General features: G+C 37.8%; 1 protein-coding gene across 1 annotated transcript in view; it reads left to right on the top strand.

The window, feature by feature from the left end:
* Dpyd (dihydropyrimidine dehydrogenase) overlaps positions 1–20,855 on the top strand; it is an 817,241-nt gene that overhangs the window by 364,193 nt on the left and 432,193 nt on the right. Inside the window, exon 12 of the mRNA XM_051185598.1 lies at positions 14,210–14,394. Coding sequence (XP_051041555.1) covers positions 14,210–14,394 — 185 coding nt within the window. The remainder of the gene's footprint in view (positions 1–14,209; positions 14,395–20,855) is intronic.

Below are 20,855 nucleotides of genomic sequence, written 5' to 3'. Positions count from 1 at the left end.
GCTATGTATTGAATTGTGCATATACTAATGTACAAAATTTGTTTAAGCACAATTCTACTATGTGTTTTAAATTTGCATTGATGTATGCCTACTGACGATTGACAAGGGGGAAAAAGGCTGCAAGATGGATATCAAAAAATAACATTAATGAGCTGCTAAAGCTAAAATTACAGGAACTTATGAAATTGGTTAAACATAAAAACCATTAAACTGTTTACTGAAGCTTCACAGATATACTGCAGCTAATGAGCATTTCTGCTATTTAAATAAGCCCAAATTGAACACACATTACATGGATACATAATTAGTCATGGCAGTCAAACACACATAGACTTACTTTTAAAGCTCTATTTAGGAAATCTTTTCCATTTGATTTATTTTGTTAATTAAAATATTTTCTTCAGCATTCATTTATATTTTAATAATATTGTTTTCACAAGTAGCATAATCTTTCTTTAGCTTTCTGTTTTTGTTTATGCTTTAAATGCAGCAAATGGGGACTTTTATATTAGACATTTTCCTAACCCCTTTCTATGACTGTTTATATCACTTGGTGGCCTCATTCGGCATTTAAAAATTTTCTCTCATTGGGAATTACATGTGAAATATCTCAGCAGCCTATCGTTTTTAACTGTCTTGTAATTATCAAGAAGTATTAAGCACCCAAATATGCATAGAATTATGATGATTATGGTCCAAATCAGATTAAAGGATGATCTATTTCTTCAAGGAGTTTGTGGTCTTAAGTAGATCGTAACATTGAATATAAATAAGCAAATCAAAGAACAGCATTTGGGAATCCAGCAGTGTATCTGAAAACAATCCCCACATATTTACTTCAAGAGCACTGACCTCCTTGAGGAGATCTTTTCCAGAGAAAATGAAATCAAATTTTCAAGGAGTTCACAGAGTCTTAAATAGATGGAATTATCGTGGAGAAATAAGCAAATCAAGATGAAGTGTTTGCATGGGTCTAATTCTGAATTGATTAGTTGGTCAGTTTAAGAATGGAAATGAAGTTCCCAGTGGCATGCAAGGGCAACAGAAGCCATTTATGAAGGCTGCTATTGGCAACTACCCTTTTAATGACTTGGGGAGTCTCTTTATCCTGGGCATCATGGGTTTAGAAAACTAAGCCCTTTCTTTTAGTTTCCCTGAATACTACAAATATAACCAAACTGGAAATAATCCAGGCAGAGAAGTAAGGAAGACAAATAGATAAGCAATTGAAAGTAGCCACACACCCATTATTTCCCCCATGGGTAGTTTGTTATGCTAGAAACATGAGAGGGATACATTTGGATTCTCTTCCCAGAGTGAGCTGTCTTCCATAGTGGTACCAAGAACTACAAGAAAACTAGTCAATCAAGAAACAATTAAAAAAAAAAAAAAAAGAAAGAAAAAAAGAAAGAAACAATAAGATATAATATGGATGCTAAATAAGTGGAATAAGAAACATGAAGGTAACAAACAAAAACAAGAATAAAAATAATACTTAATTAGGATCCTCTTATGTGGAAGTGATTTTGCTAGGCACTGGAAAAGAGGATAATTTAGATGCCCAGCAACTCAAGGAGTAGTGAAGACAATAGAATAATAATGTAAATGAAATGACACAATGCCTACTTTAACACAAAGGACTAGAAAACAGTTCATTGAAAAGATGATCTAAATGCTGCATCTACAAAGCCTGTCAAGATTGGTGTCATTTTATATCCCTCTGATATTCACCTGCCCATTTTATCTACTTTCTGGACTCCTGTCTGAAGGTCATTCTTGGCCCATTCATTTTGACTTTTTCTTATACCTAGGGTCAATAATAAGTAAGGCTTTGGTGTCAGTAACAATTCAATTCAAATAGAATTTTTGCCCCTTCTTGTCTATAACAAAAATGGTATTACCTACCCTCAACATCTAGTTTTTTTTTTTAAATTGGGATGAAATAATATGAAAATATACAGCATTAATGCCTTCCAATTACAAAGAATCCGTGAGTGCCAATTGATTTTCTTCACATTGAGTAAGGGCAGAATCAATAGACTGTAAAAAGTAAGTAGGAGAAAATTCATTAGATGGGTTCACAAATCTTGTTAACTGAGCCCATAGTGAGGTTATTGGAAACAACCGATTCAAAGATATTGTCAAGATGTTTAAGCTCTCTTCTTAAGCCATAGAAGAATGGAGAAAATACTAAAAAGTAGTATTGATAAGTATAAAATATGATGGGGGGCAAGAGAAAAATCATAGTGGTGTGATAGAAACCAAGCCAAAGGACTCTCAGGACAAAGATCAAAGATGTGGTCATTTCTTGAAGGTTGAAAAAATTATAACAAGCAATGTCACAGATAGAGAGAAGAAATCAAGGTCCTTGATCTTTCACAGCCCTGAAAGGAAGGAACTCCTTCCCTTATGTCTGGTGGGTTCCTCACTTAGCTTACCCTATACTTGGCCCTAAAGCATGATAATTTCTGAAAGTCACAAACTTTGGCATACTGGAATAAATTATCCATCTTGATAAAACTCATAATAAGATGATTTGGTAGATAGGAGAAGGGTTGGGATGTTCTAAAATGGAAGATACTGTGCATGTGTATAACTATAGAGGAGGTATCTATCTTAGAGATAATAGATAATGGTAGACTGTCAGGAAGAGACATCATAGAGAGAAAAGGCATCCATTGAAAAGTTCATAGGGAGTCAGTGGCTCTTCAAAGGAGGGTTAGTTCTTAAAAACTAGACAGAAGAAAGAGCCACATTGGGTCTTGACCCAATTGGAGTTCAGTTCTGGCAGTGTGAATACAAGCTAGGTCTCATGTAATAGCCTGTTGACTTTCTAGAAAATATGTGACAAGGACATTTCTTGATAGTAGAAAAAGGAAAAAAGACTCATCAGGTTTTGACAACAGAAAGCACAAAAGTCTGTATGGTGCACACAGGGATTTACAAGTAAATGATGGAGTTCCCTGATAACTATGAAATGGAAGTGGGAACAGAGTGAGTTAGTGATCTGAGTTTGGATGTGATAACTTGGAATTGTCAGGGAATGTCCTGATAATAATAACTGATAACCAGTGTGGTAGTCTGAATGAGAATGACCGCTAAAGGCTTATATATTTGAATGTTTGATCCTTACTTGGTGGAACTCTTTGAGGAAGGATTAAGAGGTTTGCCTTGTTGCAGGAGATCTGTGACTAGGAGGCATGTGCTTTCAGATTTCCAAGGGCCAAGGCTCCCTCCCCCTCTATTTCTCTCTCTCTTATTTCTCTCTATTTCTGCCTCCAACTTGTGGAGCATATTGGGAGTGGGGGGCAGTAAGTGGAGAGGGAGCTAGGAGAAAGAGAAGGGGAAGAGAGGAAAACACATGACGCAAGGAAGATTTAGTCAGGGGAGGAATAAACAAGAGAAAAAAGGCAGAGAGAGATTTGGAGAGATACCATAAAAGTAGGAGCCATTATAGATTTGAAGAGAAAACTGACTCTAGAGAAACATCCAGAGACCTGTAAGACTGACCCCAATTAAAAATTTGAGCATCCTTGAATAAGCTACCCTAGTGCCCTTCCCTGATAAAGAGATTGATGACTAACTTGTCCACCATCATAGTGCCCTCATGTGGTAGCTGAGGGAAACAGAAGCAGACACCCACAACTAAACACTGAGCCAAGCTGGAATCCAGATGCAGAGAGGGAGGACAAGACTAGGCTACAGAAACCCACAGACAGCTGACCTGAACAAGGAGGAGCTAACTGGTCCCCAGACTGATAGATGGGAATCCAGCATGGAACCAACTCAGACCCCCTGGACATGGGTCTCAGTTAGAAGGCCTGGACAGTCTAAGGGACCTCTGATAGTGGAACCAGGTTATATTCCTGGTGCACAAAAGGACTTTGGGAGCACATTCCCCATGGAGGGATACTCCCTTAACCTAGAGACAGAGGAAGGGCCTAGTCTCTACTCTAAATGACTTGACAGATTTTGTTGACCCCTCCTGGAAAGCATCACCCTCCCTTTAGAGTGGGGGGGGCATGGGAGGGAGGGATAAAGGGTGGGGGACAGGGAACTGGGATAGATATGCAAAATAGGAAAAATAAATAAATAAATCTTTAAAAAAAAAGACAAAAGCTCTCTCAGTTGCTCCAACCACCATACTATACTGCCATCTTATATTAGTCATTCTCACCCTCTGTAACTGTAAGCAAGTCCCAAATTAAATGTTTTCTTTTATACGTTTCTTTTTGTTTTGCTGTATCTTCACAGCAATACGACAGTAACTAAGATTGGGGTTGGGGAATAAAGGGAGATTTCAAAGTAGATTTTGAAGTCATGTTCATTGAGATCAAGTTCAGAGCCACAGATGAGTATAATTTCTAATTAGAATGTTCAGTGTCCTGGATATCAGAGAGCTGGGTAGGGGAACATTAAGAGATGGAAAATATCTACAATCTAAGGGGAAAAAAGTAGAAAATGGAGCAAGTGTAGACAGAAGAGTTTTCCACACATGTGAGAAGAGGGACAAAATATTAATGAAGTTTTATTAATGGATGCTGAAGAAAGGTGCGAAAGGAGGACAGGGACACAGGATGTGGTAAGCAAATAGACTATGGTTTCGTTGAATGCATGGGATGGAAGGAATCATTGAATTATGAGAAAAGTAGTGTAGATGATTCTACCAAAGTGGATAAAGGGATGTGGATGTGGCTGAGAAGGGAAGATCATGTCACAATCCAAGGTTTCAAAGTAGGTAAGTAGAAGAGGAAAGTGTAAATACGGTAGGGGAGACTGAGTAAGAAATAGCACGAGAAAGGGCTAGAGGAGCAGGAAGATGCAGAATCAAGTGGGTTTTCTTAGGGTGGGTGAGGGAAAACAGCAACTTCTCACTTCAGTTTCAATTGGCTTTGGGGAATGTATCCTGATTGTATACTTAGGTGTATGGACGACAGAATCTGCTGGTCTGACATGATGCTCTCAGCTGAGGGTGTTTCTGTCTCCATCCCTTGCTTTCTCCTAGTCATCCTTCTTTTAAAGGGAATTCTCAGATCCTGTTTCTGTATTTAGAATCATTTTGTTTCACTCAGAATTTGCTTTCTTCTCTGAATTACTGAGATGACTGCCCTCACTTTCTTTCTGTCACCGTGCTTTGATTCTACTGGGTCATCACTGGTATCCAATTAAACAACACTCAAGGGGATGGATTCATCTATGTTAACAGGATAAAATTCCATTATAAATGTTGAAGGATTTCTTTCTTTCCATTCTTTCATAATGACAAACTTTTCAAAGAATACTAATAATCCTTTCCATTGTGATTTCTGCATTGTGGTGTTCTTGTTGATGGAGAATTAATTTATGTACTAAACTATAATGCTTTCCACATCTTTTTTATAAATACTAAGAAACACACTTGTCATATGCTTATGGATTTCTCGTCTACATATATGACAGCACGGCTATGTCAGTTTAATTGACCTTGGCAATCCACATCTGCTGCTGATGTGTCCCTAAGGGATGATTTCTGCAATTTTAAGCTGTGGATTATTGAAGAACTTGTGTGTCACAATACAAATATATATATATATAGTCATTTTGTGCATAACATTAAAGTGACTAAAAGTTCTTATTTCAAAACCATTTCTTGTTATAAAGCTACCTTGGAGTGTCTTTGATTTTTAAATAAGCTCATTTTAACACAGTAGTAATTAAAGCAGAAAATTAACATAAATCTTGAATGTTTGGTATGAATTAAGGATGTTTCGGTTCTTTTAAAGACAGCATAAAATTTCAGGCACCACATCATTTAGCATATTTCTCTCTCAGTTGCAGAATAATCTGGACTGTGAATAAGCATGTTTAAGGGCTCTTTTTCAAGTTCTTATTTTATTCAACTATAGAGCTACTGGGACATATGCCTGTGTCCATCAACACACAATCCCTCGGAGATCTGTGTTAAAACTGTAAATGATCATAACAGAAAATGCCTACCCCCTCTAAGAAAGAAAATCATATAAGCCTTTATTAATATTCATTTAACACTTCACAGGAATGACAAGCAGTTATTTGGTTTGCAAATGTAAACATACATTTTTCATCCACTACAGCCTTCATTCCTTCCAAGCTGCATCAGGGCAGTTGTGATCTGCTTCTGAGGTTTGTTTACATTGAATTCCAAGTTGAATGTGTCAGAGGACGAGAACAAGTTTTCAGTGGTCCACAGAAGGATAGTTCCAATGATGCAGATAACAGAGGTCCCCTTGTCACAGGGAACTCAATAAATGGACCCCTCGCTGATATATTAGAAGGAAAATGCAGAGATGTTCTGTATTAGATTATTAAATTGGAATATAGATAAGGTACTTAAAGGTTTACAAAAAATAGAGACAGGTAAAATAGTAGGAAAAGTGGATATGGTTTGAAAATCACTGACCTTAAAAAAGATAGGACTGAGGAGAAGGTTTTTCAGGAAAATGTCAGCCACCCAAGCCTGTAGACCTGCGCCTTGCTTTCTTCCTTTCTTTCTTCCTTCCCTCTTTCCTTTCTTTCTTTCTTCCTTCCTTCTTTCCTAACTTTCTTCTTTTTTACATAACTATCCCAGTTCCATCCCCTTAACTCTCTCCCTCCTCCCCTCCTTCTCTCCTTCCCTCGTTCCGCCCCTCCCTCTCTTTCTCCCTCCCTCCCATACCAGCCTAACACCCTCCCATCCCATTTTACCCCCCTCCACAGGGAAGGTGATGCCTTCCAGGAGGGCGCAACAAAATCAGTCAAGTCATTTGCAGTAGGAACTAGGACCTCCCTCCTGCCTCTGGTTTTGGGAATATCCCTCCACGGGGAATGGGCGCCCAAAGTCCTTTTGTGTACCAGGATTACATCCTGCATCCACTGTCAGAGGTCCCTTAGACTGCCCAGGCCTTCAAACAGACCAGGTTCAGGGGGTCTGAGTTGATCCAATGCTCATTTCCCAGCTATCATTCTGGGGACTCATTAGCTCCACTTTGTTCAGGTCAACTGCCTCTATGGGTTTCTGCAGCCTGGCCTTTTTCTCCCTCTCTGCATCTGGATTCCAGTTTAGCTCAGTGTTTAGCTGTGGGTGTCTGCTTCTGTTTCCCTCAGTTACCACATGAGGGATCTATGATGGTGAAAAAGTTAGGCATCAATCTCATTATGAGGAAAGGGCATTTATGGTAGCCTTTCCACTGTTGCTCAAAGTGTTAGTTGGGGTCAGTCTTGTAGGTCTCTGGACATTACTCTGAGTCAGTTTTCTCTTCAAACCTATAATGGCTCTATCTCTCCCCCCCCCCTCTCTTTTCTCTCATGTATTCTTATCTTTTCCTCCCCTGACTCAATATTCCTAGTCCCTTTCTCCACTCTTTTCCCCCAACCCCACTCTCAATATGCTCAGAAGGTCTTGTTCCTTTCCCCTTCTGTGAGGGACCTTGTTTGTATCTCTTAGATTCCACCTTGTATCCTAGTTTCTCTGGAAGTGTGAATTATAGGCTGGTGATCTTTGCTCTATGTCTAAAATCCACATAAGAGTGAGTACATACTATGTTCCTCTTTTTGTGACTGGGTTACCTCATTCAAGGTAGTTTCTTCAAGTCCCATCCATTGGCCTGCAAATTTCAAGATTCCATTGGTTTTGTTTTATTTCCCCGTAGAGTAGTATTCCATTGTGTAAATGTGCCACATATCCTTTATCCATTCTTCAGTTGAGAAGCATCTAGGTTGCTTCCAGGTTCTTGGCTATTACAAAGAATACTGCTATGAACATTGTTGAGGGGATGTCTTTGTTGTATGGATGTCCATCATTTGGGTATGTGCCCAAGAGGGGGATTGCCAGGTCCTGTGGTAGACTGATTCCTATTTTCCTTAGGAACCACCATACTAATCTCCAAAATGGCTGTATAAGTTTGTACTCCCACCAGTAGTAGAGGAGTGTTCCCCTTTCTCCACATCCTCTGCAGCATAAATTGCTGTTTCTAATTTTAGCCATTCTGGCAGGAGTAAGATGATATCTCAGAGTTGTTTTGATTTGCATTTCCCTGATAGCTAAGGATGTTGAGCACTTTTTTAAGTGTCTTTGAGCATTTTTGATTTCCTCTATTGAGAATTCTCTATTCAGTTCTGTACTCCATTTTTTAATAGTGTTATTTGATGTTTTGTTGACTAGTTTCTTGAGTTCTTTGTATATTTTGGAGATCAGGTTTCTGTCAGATGTAGAGTTGGTGAAGATCTTTTCCAAGTCTATGGGCTACCATTTTGTATTGTCAACTGTGTCCTTTGTCTTACAGAAAATTCTCAGTCTGAGGTGGTCTCATTTATTAATTGTTGATCTCAGTGTCTGTGCTACTGGGTTTATGTTCAGAAAGAGGTCTCCTGAATTTGTTCAAGGGTACCTCCCACTTTCTCTTCTAAGATGTTCAGTGTGTCTGGATTTATGTTGTGGTCTTTGATCCACTTAAACTTGAGTTTTGTGCACGGCGATAGACATGGGTCTCTCTACAGTCTTCTACACACCATCATCCAGCTGTGCCAGCACCATTTGTTGAAGATGCTTTACTTCTTCCATTGTATAATTTTACCTTTTTTTGTCAAAAATCAGGTGTTCCCAGGATTGTAGGTTAGTATCAAGATTTTTGATCTGATTCCATTGATCTACCTGTCTATTATTGTGCCAATACCAAGCCGCTTTCAGGAGTATACATCTACAGTAGAGCTTGAAGTTGGGGATGATGATGCCTCCTTAAGTTCCTTTATTGTACAGGGCTATTTTGGCTATCCTGGATCTGTTTTGTTTTGTTTGTTTTTGTTTTTGTTTTATTTTTTGACCTGACTCTTTCAACACAATAAAGAGCTAGGGACAGTGGTGGCTGTCTGAAACTGTAGTACTGGTGCCTAGAGATAAGAAGATTGTCTAGTGACCATTTGCCAGCCAGTGCAGTCAACTTAATAGACTGTGGGTTTGTGGAAAGAATGTGTGTCAAGAAATAAAACTGGGATGTGGTCAAGACGAGATACTCACATCAACCTCGGGCATTCATACACATGAACACAGGTTCATAAAAAAGTACACTTCAACATGCACTGACGTGGGATTGAGAAAGGTGTTTTTTGATCCATATTTAGATTCAATGAACTTGTAAATACTATATGAATATTTTATGTAACTAAATAGAGTCTACTGAATCTGCAGGGAAATACCTGTGGTTTGAGATTCCAGCCATCATTTTGAGAGTATCTGGTTGGCACTGCTGAAAGAAAACATTTAGGGCCTACTGTGCTATTGTTCATACCTATATGTAAGGACACATCTACACAATAGAATACTACTCTGCAGAAAAAAATAATGGTATCTTGAAATCCACAGGCAAATGAATGGCACTTGAAGAAACCATCCTGAATGAAGTAACACAGTATGTACTCACTCATATATGGATTTTAGACCTAGATCAAAGCATCACCAGCCTATAATTCATACCACCAAAGCCTTTTTAAAGTATATAAATTGAATTAATCCAGCAGTGTATCTTTTATCAGATGTTTTCTCAGCAGTCAAACAATGTAAAGACAATATAATACTGTAGAGTGTCCAGACTATTTCCATTTGTGGCTTTTTTATTATTCTGTTTCTTTTCTATTTTTTTTTTTTTTTTTTTTGAGACAGGTTTTATCTGTGTAACTCTTATCTCTCCTGGAATTTACTCTGCATACCAGGTTAACTTTGAAATCACAGAGATCTGCTTGCCTCTGTCCCCTGAGTACTGGGTTTAAAGGCGTGTGCCACCACACCCAACTCCTCCCTGTATTTTTAAAACCATTTTATCCCTTTTCTCTCCTTAGCCTACATATATTTTAGAACACAGTGTAAACCTTTAGAGTTTTTTCTTAATATGAACCTGTCTTTAGAGTGCATCTTTATCTTTTTCTGGCCATGAATCTTTATCTGTTAAACAACATTGCTAAAATGAAAGTCATAGTTCTTTCTGCCATGGTTTATCAAACATGGCAGCAACTATTTTACCACCAGCACTGTGAGCTGTGGACACCACCTTGGTCTATGAGGCAGTAAGCTGCATGTTGTGGCTTGGAGATATGGTCACTGCCATTGCCAGCTCTGATACACACCAGTGAATTGTTAGCAGAGTTTCTTTCTTTCTTTCTTTATTTCTTTCTTCCTTTCTTTCTTTCTTTCTTTTAACTTGGGGGTGTTTATTTATTTATTTATTTTATATAACCAAGTCCATTTAAATGAAAATAAACATTTATAGAGAATATTTGGGAATTTGGGCATCATTCTTTCCAAACTACTTCCTGTTGGTTAGGGGCGCTGTCATGGGGGATTCTAAGAAGATGAAGAAATCCTGGCTTTAGTCTGTAAGGCTGCTTTGTCCAGCTGTTTTGAATGTAGGATCACCTGGTACTCTGTTTCAGGGGGTCTGGCTTGTTCAAACCACATTAGTTTGGAAGGAATCCACAACTTTTCATTTTTTGTGAAAACAAAAATAGAAATCCTTTTCCCCAGTAACTTGTCCTTCAACTTAAATTTTGGAGTCAAAGCATTTTTTTTTTTAATTTATTAGTTTACATGTCATTCCCAGTTCCCTTTCCCTCTCTCCCTCCTTCCCTCCCTTCCTCACTCCCTTTTACCTTCTCTGCCCTCTCATATGCACCCCATCACCCTCCCCTCCCATCCCCCCATGCCAATTCCATATGTAGGGAAATGCCATCCAGTTGGGGTCATGTAGATCTGACAGGTCATGGGAAGTAGGGACTAGGGCGTCTCTCTTATCTCTAGGTTAAGGCAGTTATTCCTCCATGGGGGTGTGTTAGCAAGGTCCTTTTGTGCACCAGGGATGCATCCTGGCTCCACTGTCTGAGGTCCCTTAGACTGCTCAGTCCTTGTGGCTGAGACCCATATTCAGGGGGGCCTGAGTCAGTCCCATGCTGGCTTCCCAGCTATCAGTCTGGTGGCCTGTTAGCTCCTCCTTGTTCAGATAAGCTGTCTCTATGTGTTTGATTAGCAGAGATTTTTTAAAAGCTTTTTTTTTTTTTTTTTTTTTTTTTTTGCAGCTTATCCTATCAGGAAACTTTTCTTAAAGGAGCCTTGCAATTATCTGCTTGTCTCTTGCAATGCAGAGTCCAATGGAGAAAAATGCTGCTACCAAGAAACCCTGCTTGTCTCTGTTTTTTTTTTTTTTTTATTTGTAAAACCCTTTTTTAATCTTTTGTTAAATTTTAAGTGGAAGTTCTTATTAGCCACGTGGGCGCTATATGTAAGAAGTAAGGTTTTCCCTCCCACCACCGGTGTGGTCCCACCTCCGCACCTGCCCCAATTAAGACACTGAGACGCTGTATTTGCTATAATTCTGTTGCTCAGGTTCTAGTTTCTTATCGGGTAGCTCCATCTTAAGTATTAACCCATTTCTGCTAATCTATGTATTTCCACGTCGTCACCTCTTACCCTCGGAGAGCTAGCTGGCGTTCAGCTCTCTCCAGACTCTCCATCTTGACTCCTCTTACTACTTCCTCTTCCCTCCTTTTCTTCTAGTCCCTCCTGTCTGCCTTTCCTATTGGACAACAGTGCTTTATTCATTAACCAGTATGAGAAACATATTTACAGGCTGACATTTCCCATCACTTATATATTTTGTTTATCTTCTACATTTTTAACAGTTGTTTCATCCCTATTGACAATCCAAGAATTACATATTCAAACTTATGCAGACTGTCACTTTTTTAGTTTGTATTTCATAATATCAAAGCCTACTATATGACTTTTTACCCAATTGATATTTCACGAGAGAAATTAGGGACATGCTAAATTTGAATGCCCTACAAAAAGTGCAGAAGGCAATTCCAGAAGTACTTTTTTGAAAGAGATCTAAGATCATTTTTAATATGAAAAATAAATGTATCTAGTTGGGAATATAGAAGCAACAAATTGCTTAATTAAAAAAATTTATGTAACGAGTATGGTTTTTCTGCCTGCCGCCACCTGGTCTTGTCCTGCCACTGCGCCAGCCCCAAATAACACACAGAGACTCTGTATTTGATATTATACTGTTGGCCAGGTACTACTTTCGTATCGGCTAGCTCTGTCTTAAATATTAACCCATTTCGGCTGATCTATGTATTTCTCTTACCGGGGAGCCAGCGGCATACTGCTTTCTCCAGACTCTCCATCTTGGCTCCTCCTTACTACTTCCTATTTCCTCCTTGTCTCCTAGTCCCTCCTATCTTCCTTTCCTATTGGCCAACAGTGCTTTATTATTATCCAGTATGAGAAACATATACAGAATGACATCTCCCATCATCTCCTCTTTTCTGTTTAAATAAAAAGAAGGGGTTTAACCTTAACATAGCAAAATATATAACACAACAGTTATCCAATAAGAATCACAATTAACTTTAGATTGATGTCATAATTGACTAAATGATTGCAATAGTTGATATTCTGGTCTAAGATTTCAAATGCTGAGTGAATCATATACTGAAGACCGTAGTTTGAACAGAATGCATGTATGGATATTTAGGGATATGCACTCACAAATGTGCAGACAAAAATTGTGAGTTCCTAGGGCTCCCTTTAAAAATACCAGCATTTAATAGGCTTTAGTTGTAGCTCAATGGTAGAGCACTTACCTAGCCTGAACCAAGTTCTGTGTTTAACCCCCAGTTGTTCAGAATATTTTAAGAATTGGAAAAAAAGAGTCTGAATGGGAGTCCTTATTTTATTTTATATTTCTAAAGTTTCATGGTATATGTCTTTTAAAGATGTAGGGAAAATAACTACTATCTAGTATTTATTTTTTCATTATTAGAATGAAACGAATAGTTGTTTACAAGGCTATTTCTGTTGAAAGTGATATTAAATGTATAAATGGGATGTGAAGTTTTAGTGAAGCAATCTGGAATTCTTTCCCATTTTAAAAGTCTTTTTATTTAATATCTCTATTTGGGATAATGTATCAAAATTTTAGACAATTACTATTACTTCTTATGTATAATTATTTACAATTATTAGTCTATATTTCTAAAACACATTATATGTGCCATTCAATAATGACACATTAAACCACAGTGAAGAAATAAGCCATATTCACTCTTGATGTTCTTGCAACTCAAGTAACTGTCAACAGATGGTGGTGATGATCTGTTATGCAATGGGGAACAATGAGAAAGGTCTCCTTTCATGTGACCTTTAAAGACATTAGAAAAATCTCAAAATGCCATTCTGCATTGAAAATAATTACATGAATATTTAATTTTACTCTTGATGAAAGGTGAGCTAGCATAAGAAGTACAAATAGAAGAAGATTTTTAAATAGAAACCTGACTGTGATAGCTTTAAGTCCTGGGCTCTTCATACACACATCAATCCATCCCAGCATTTTCTAAAGTTCAGGTACTATCTTACACAGGACAATACAGAAGCAAGTCACATATACATATTTCTATTCTTTCTGTAAGAATAGCTGATCAGCACTAGTTCAAGAATAGCTATCTCTTTCTACTTTATGTACATTGCAAAAGATGCAAAGTAAGGCTCATTTTTTATTTAATTTAATTTTTGTTTTGAGATTTAAGTGCATGCGTACACACACACACACACACAAACACACAAAATACAATGATACAAAGAAGCAGTTATTTTGAGTTCAGTGTGACTATATACCTGAGTCAAGTTTATTTATTTTTCAACAATAAGGGTAAATAATTCAGTGAAAATGTAGCAGGTCTTTCCATTTTGCTCTATAAAGTGTCTTCTTTTGAAAAAAAAAGAAAGAGACTTGGTTTTGAACAAAATCCATGAATCAACTATATCACTTTCATCTGTAGTACCCAGAGACACTATTGGGATCAGTTGAATAGTAACAGATTTATCAATAAGTACACTTTAGAAAACATATATATATATATATATATATATATATATATATATATATATATATTATTTCAAAGACTGTATTTTCTTCATATATTCAACTCTTACTACGTAGTAAATCAGATATTAAGTATTGCTAACTCTTTCTGATTTCTACATGTGAGGAATATTTTTTAGTGAACTTGAATGTGTTGACTCTGGTATTTCATTAACGTACTTATTAAAATACTTGCTTACATTCATACAACAATAATTAGTGGGCATTTTATAAACTGTTATATGATTCACTGATCTGTCATTGCCTATTGTCTTCCCCCTTTTTTTTTTTTTTTTCAGTGAAGGAAGCCTTGTGTCCCATCAAGTTTAACAGATGGGGTCTCCCAGAAATAGACCCAGAAACCATGCAAACCAGTGAACCATGGGTATTTGCAGGTGGTGATATTGTAGGTATGGCTAACACCACTGTGGAATCTGTGAATGATGGAAAACAAGCTTCTTGGTACATTCATAAGTACATACAGGTAGGCGTTTTTATCAATATCATTTAAAATTTTTCTCATAAGTTCTTTTTGATTTTTGTTATCAATTGTAATGAACACTTTTCCTTGTGTGTGTGTGTGTGTGTTTCTTGTGCATGTGTCTTTGTGAATGCACTTGTCATTATGTACATAGAAGCCAGAAGAGGACATTGGGAATCCTGCCCCATTACTTACTGACTTATTGCCTTGGCATTGGTTCTCTCAATGAGTCAAGAGCTGGCCTGACAATATTCCCCATTTATCCTCCTGTTTGTAATTCCTACCAGTGCTGGGGTTTTAGGTACATGGAACCATGCCAAATATTTTACAAAGATTCCAAGGATTTTAGCTCAAATATCCATGTTTGGATAGCAAGTACTCTTATCCAATGAGCCATTGCCCTAACCCAGTATGAGCATTTTTATAAGTTGTATATGTACATATATATTTTTACTTGGGTAAAACTTTTAACATGCAGACTGGGTAGCAAAATCATTCAACTGATTGAAAATGCATTATGCATTTCTATTAGTGGAATGCTATGAAGGTGAAAGCTTGTTGAAAAGTATTGGAATAGCTTAAATAAAGGATACGACATGTATCACATTTGCTGATATCCACTTTGATGTGAGCTATAATCTGATTCATAATGAACCTATGTAGTCTAGAAAGCTATTTGGTCTATCTGTGTGAACCAGATGAAGTCCTATCCATTTCCAAATGTGATGTGCATATATAAGTAGAAAACAAACTATTGAAAAAAATCTCAGTTCCAAATACATACATACATACACACACACACACACACACACACACACACACACACACACACACATAAAAATCAGGGAAACAACACCCTTCACTATAGCCACAAATAATCAAATGATGTAAAATATCTTGCGGTAACATTAACCAGGAAACAGAAAGAACTGTATGATAAAATCTTTCAGTCTTTGAAGAAGGAAATTGAAGAAGTTATCAGAAGATGGAAAGACCCCCCTCCTTTGCTCATGAATCAGTTGGTTCAACATAACAAAAATGGACATTCTACAAAAAACTATCTACAGATTTAATGCAATCCCCATCCAAATTCAAATGCAATATTTTGTAGACCTTGAAAGACTTAACTTTATATGAAAAATAAAAAACAGGATTGCTAAAATAATCTTATACAATCAAAGAACATCTAGGGGTATCACCATCCCTGGTTTCAAGCTGTAATACAGAATAATAGTAATAAACACAGAACACATGATGTTGGCATAAAACAGAAATGTTGATCACTGGAATCAATCAAATACACAGGCATAAATCCATACACCTGTGTACTCCTGATTTTTGCTAAAAGAAGCGGGAAATATACAATGGAGAAAAGAAAGCATCTTCAACAAATGACACTGATATAACTGGATGTCAACGTGTAGATGAACAGAAATAGATCCATATCTATTACAGTGCACACAATACTCAAATACAAATAGGTCAAAGACTTCAACATAAAACCAGAAACTGTGAACCTTATAGAAGAAAAAGTAGGGAATATCCTTGAACACATTGGTACAGGGGACACCTTCCTGAATAGAACACCAAAAACGTAGGCACTAAGATCACCAGTTAATAAATTAGACCTCATGGGGGTCAATTTTCACTCAGTTGTGAAAAGAAATGACATTGTAAAATATGCTGATAAATGGGGAAAAATATAAAAACAAAATCAACCCAAGTGACATAACCCAGACCCAAAAAAGGACAAAGATGGTATGATACAAACATGCAAGTGAATATTAACTGTTAAGAAAAGGATGATAATGATGCAGTGTACAGTCCCAAAGAGTGTAAGTAACCAAGGAGGGCTTGTATGTGTGCAGGGGGGGGGGTGCTGCTCAAAGATATCCTAGGAAAGGGGGGATGCAAGATATCTCAGGAGTGGACTAGGAACAGATGAGGATGGGAGAAGGAGGAATCAGATGGGGGGGATAGAAGGAAAGAACACTTTGGAGAGTTGTCTGGAATTTTGGGGAATTTCAAGGGCAAGGTAGAAACAGTGCAATAGACATTCAATGAAATGTGTGAGAGTATTCCTAGCAAAGACTCGGAGTAATCAGGGACAAAGAATCTTATCTGGCCATCTTCTGTAACCAGGACAGGCTTCCAGTGGAGGGTTTGAGACACCAACCCAGCCACAAAACTTTTGATTTACAATTTGTCTCACCTGCAGGATGTGTTGGGACTGGAGTATAGCATAATCATCCTCTGAGAGATCAGAGTGGCTTCATCTAGCAATTGATGGATGAGGATACAGAGAGTCCTACAAGTAAATATTAACCCCAGCCTGGGTAGTACTGTGGAAGAGGAGGGGCGGACTGGAGGAGAGAGAGGGGTCGAGGAAAGCACAAGAATGTGGCCCACAGAATCCACTGACAGTGACTCAAATGAGGTCACAGAGATCAGGGAGACTGTGTCGGTCTGACTTATGCCCTCTCCATATATGTTATGGCTATGTAGCTTGGTTTCTTGTAGTATCCCTAACAGTTGGAGCAGAGGTGATCTCTGATTCTTTTGTCGGCCTTTGGAACTGCTTTCTTCCTACTAGTTTTCTTCATCCGGCCTTGGAATGCGTGCTCTTGTTTAGCTTCTTATGCTATATTGCCATATTTGATTGTTGTCCCTGAGAATCCTACTCTCCTCTGAGGCAATGTGGAAACAGGAGTCTAGGGGAACATGAAGCAGGAAGGAGAGATGTGGGGAGCAGAGAGAGGGGAAATTGCAACTGGTATGTGGTATATGAGAGAATTTTTTATTTCAAAAAAAAAGGAAGGAAAGAAATTTATTTCTATGTACTACTTTGCTTTGAGTTTCATATTTTACAGATAGATAAGTAGGTAGATAGATACATAGGTAGGTAGGTGGGTAGGTAGATACATAGACAGACAGGCAGAATAAAGAAATTAGATGAATAGTAGATAAAGAAGTGAATAAAATTTAAATTTTGAGGTTTTTCATCCAGCATACAATTAATCTTCTTGTAGTTGGAGTGTCTTTGGAATATTTATTGTAATTTTTAGAAAAATAAATATAATTGAATTTTAAAATAGGAAAGTATCAATTTAGATGCAAGTGTTTTAAACTGAATGGTTTTATGATAAGATCTCTATGCCTACCAACTGTATGTGTGTATGTATGGGCTTCCAAACTCCAGCTCAAATCTATTGCATTTAAACTCAATTTAATTTGATATTTTATGAAAAAAAATTAATAAAGGGTACAGTTAAGAAAAAGAAATATGGCCACGAAATGGTCTTGCACACCTTTAATCTCAGTGCTCAGGAGGTAGAGGCAGGGGGATCTCTGAATTAGACATCAGTCTGGTCTACAGAGCAAGTTCTACGACGGCCAAGGCTACACCAACAAACCCAGTCTCAAACGATAAAGAAAGGAAGGAAGGAATGTCTTCCAAGAAAGAACAATTTAAAGATGCATATTAATGTTGGAGAGTATATACATTATTATTTTCATAAGCAAGCAGTGTTTTACCCAGCAATATTCAATGTTATTTGAGTCTTATGCTTGCTTTCCATGTACATGTTTGTATGAGTCTATCTCAGCAAATACTCTATAATACACAATTCTACTTTGATTTTCTTTTTCTATGATAAACATTCTAACAAAGACTTTTATTCATTTTAAACTTCTGGGTAAGAATCCCCCACTGAGGGAAGTCAGGGCAGAAATTTTTAACAAAAAGGGAATGGCAATGTTGATTACTGGTTCACTGTCTGTAGTCAGTCAGGTTTCTTATATAGCCCAATCTCACCAAGGTTGCACCCTTCATAGGATAGATGCTTCTATATCAATTAAATATACCAACCAAGAAAACATCCAGAGTCATGCCTATCAGCAAGTCAGATAAAGGCAGTAACCCTGAGAGTAATAACAAAGTAGGTGATAGGTGAAACTAATTAAGAGATCCACCTCTTGTCAACTTGATATATAAATACCCCATTTTAAACCAAAAACTTTTCTTTTTTGTTTGCCTTTAGATATTATATTAAAATTATAATGTAAACTACAACTTTAAACATACACAGTCCTTAAAATGTCTAATGCTCTAAATGTTCAATATGTCCTTAAAATATCCGGTCGCTTAACTATGAGTTCCTGTAAAATCAAACATGAGTTAAATATTTTCTTATTCCTAGAGCATAATTACAATCAGATCACATCAAGTCTTATATCTAGCAGTTCAAACACATGTGCTCTATATCAGTGGTTCTCAACCTTCCTAATGCTGCAACACTTTATATAGTTTCTCATGTTGTGGTTACCCCCAACCATAAAATTATTTTTGTTGCTACATCATAACTGTAATTTTGCTATTATAAATCACAATGTAAACATGTGTTTTCAGGTAGTTTTAAATGACCTCTGTGAAAATGTTCTTTTATTCCCAAAGAGGTCATGAACCCACAGGTTGTGAACCACTGCCCTAGATCTATGTCTGACATCTGGGACTCACTTATAATCTTCAAGTTCCATTGGGCTAGGGCATCTTGCTTTTCTGACTCTACATTCTGAAGCATACAAAGCTTGCCTCAAAGGGTTTGGCTGGCCCTACATCACTCTGATAACATACTGTTCTTGGTGGCCATCCCACAGTTCCTGAATTTACAATATCCTTTGGTCTTCCCTGTGTCTGAAGCTGCACCTTCACCAATGGCTTCTCTTCACAGAGTGTAACCACCCACATGGTGCCAGGTATTATCAGCTCTCTCTGATCTAATCTTGTATCCCCCTTACTTTAAATATAGGAACAAAAAGGTACTCTTTGACATCACTAAGTTCAGCAGCCAGCTGGAAATATAGCTTTGTTCCCCAAATCACAGTTTTTGTGCTAATCCTTGGGAAATACTCACCAGAAGATTTTGCCTGATTTGTTTTGTTTTTGTTGTTTTTACTCTGCTAACCCACATCTATTATTTTAGTGAGAACCAGAACCATGCTCAGGGAGATTTCTTATATAGCCCAGATTCTCTTGTACCTCTAGACAGGGTGCCTCTCACAGTGGGTTGGGCCCTTCTACATCAGTAATCAAGAAAGTGACCCAAGAATTAACTTTGGCTCTGTCAAGTTGACAGGCAAGATCCCAGAGTCCCCACATTTCCAGTCATCTCTTTTATTACTCTACCCCCTTCCATCACTCTACACTTGATCCCTCTTGTTCCCATCTCTACCTGTCCCTAGTTAAGTACTGAGATCTATTTTATTTCCCTTCCCAGGGAGATCCAAATGTCACTGCTTGGACCTAATTGTTATCTAGCCTCTCTGTCTGTGGATTATAGCATAGTTATGCTTTCCTTAACAACTAATATTCACTTATAAGTGAGTACATACTATGTTTGTCTTTCTGGGTCTCTGTTACCTCACTGAGGATTTTTTTTCTATTTCTACCAATTTTCCTATAAAATCCTATGATGTCATTGTTTTAACAGTTGAGTAATACGTCATTGTATAAATGTACCACATTTTTTAGCCATTATGTTTAAGGGACATCTGTAGTGAGATAGTCCTTCTGTAGCACTGACCACGCCCATTTAGGGGTGGAGCCATGGGCGGAAGTGACCTGTGGAAGGAGGTCGGAGGGGGCCAGGAAAGGCGCTCTCTTTCTGGCGTGACTCGGACAGGAGAGGATCGGGTTGAATTTCCTGGTGTTCATCTGTCTAGGTTGTAAGTTATTTCTCCACAAATAAACATCTATTTGGCCTATTTGTTTATCCTGATCCTTATTTACCGCAATAGACATCTGTTTCATTTCTGATCTTCTGGCTGAAGCTGCCTAAGGTTGAGTAGAGTATTTCCACCTGCTTTGGAGGCTGGACTTCTGATGATTTGGATGGTCTCTGGTTCACCAGGTTTTGCTACCAAAGTTAGGGGCTGGATTTCTGGCAAAGTATGTGGCCTCTCATCTCACCAGGTGTTTCTGAGGTTCATGATGATGAACTGGCATCTGATGAGAGTATGAGGATTCTGCCAGAAGTATAGGGGGAGATATGGTGGTAAGGAAGAGAGAAATGTTTGGTATTATGCTAGGCATGCATGGGTGGGCTAGGAGAGCAGTTCTATTTGAGGTTCATGGCTCTGACCTAGCATCTGTTGGAGTAGGAAGCTTCTGCCAGACTTGTGGGTGAGGATTTACTGACAAGTAGAGAGGGACAGTTGGGGTTATTCTGGGAGAATGGGCTGAGGGGCAGTCTTAGTTGGGGTATAGAGCTCTGTACTGACCTCTGGTAGGATAGGAAGCATCTTCCAGAGGTCTTATTTTATCCTTTTAATTCCCATGATTCCCATGACAAGCTTTTATTTAAAAACTAAATAAGCATTTAACTTTACTTTCCATTTAGTCATAAAAGAAAAAACTTTAAATATAAAAGGAAGAAACATGATTCTTTTTAAATGCATGTTGCTAA

The sequence above is a fragment of the Phodopus roborovskii genome, unplaced genomic scaffold (genome assembly GCF_943737965.1).
Source record: "Phodopus roborovskii unplaced genomic scaffold, PHOROB, whole genome shotgun sequence".
In the NCBI taxonomy this organism is placed as follows: domain Eukaryota; kingdom Metazoa; phylum Chordata; class Mammalia; order Rodentia; family Cricetidae; genus Phodopus; species Phodopus roborovskii.
The sequence above is the reverse complement of the archived record's forward strand: the minus strand, read 5'-3'. Positions and strand labels throughout refer to the sequence as shown.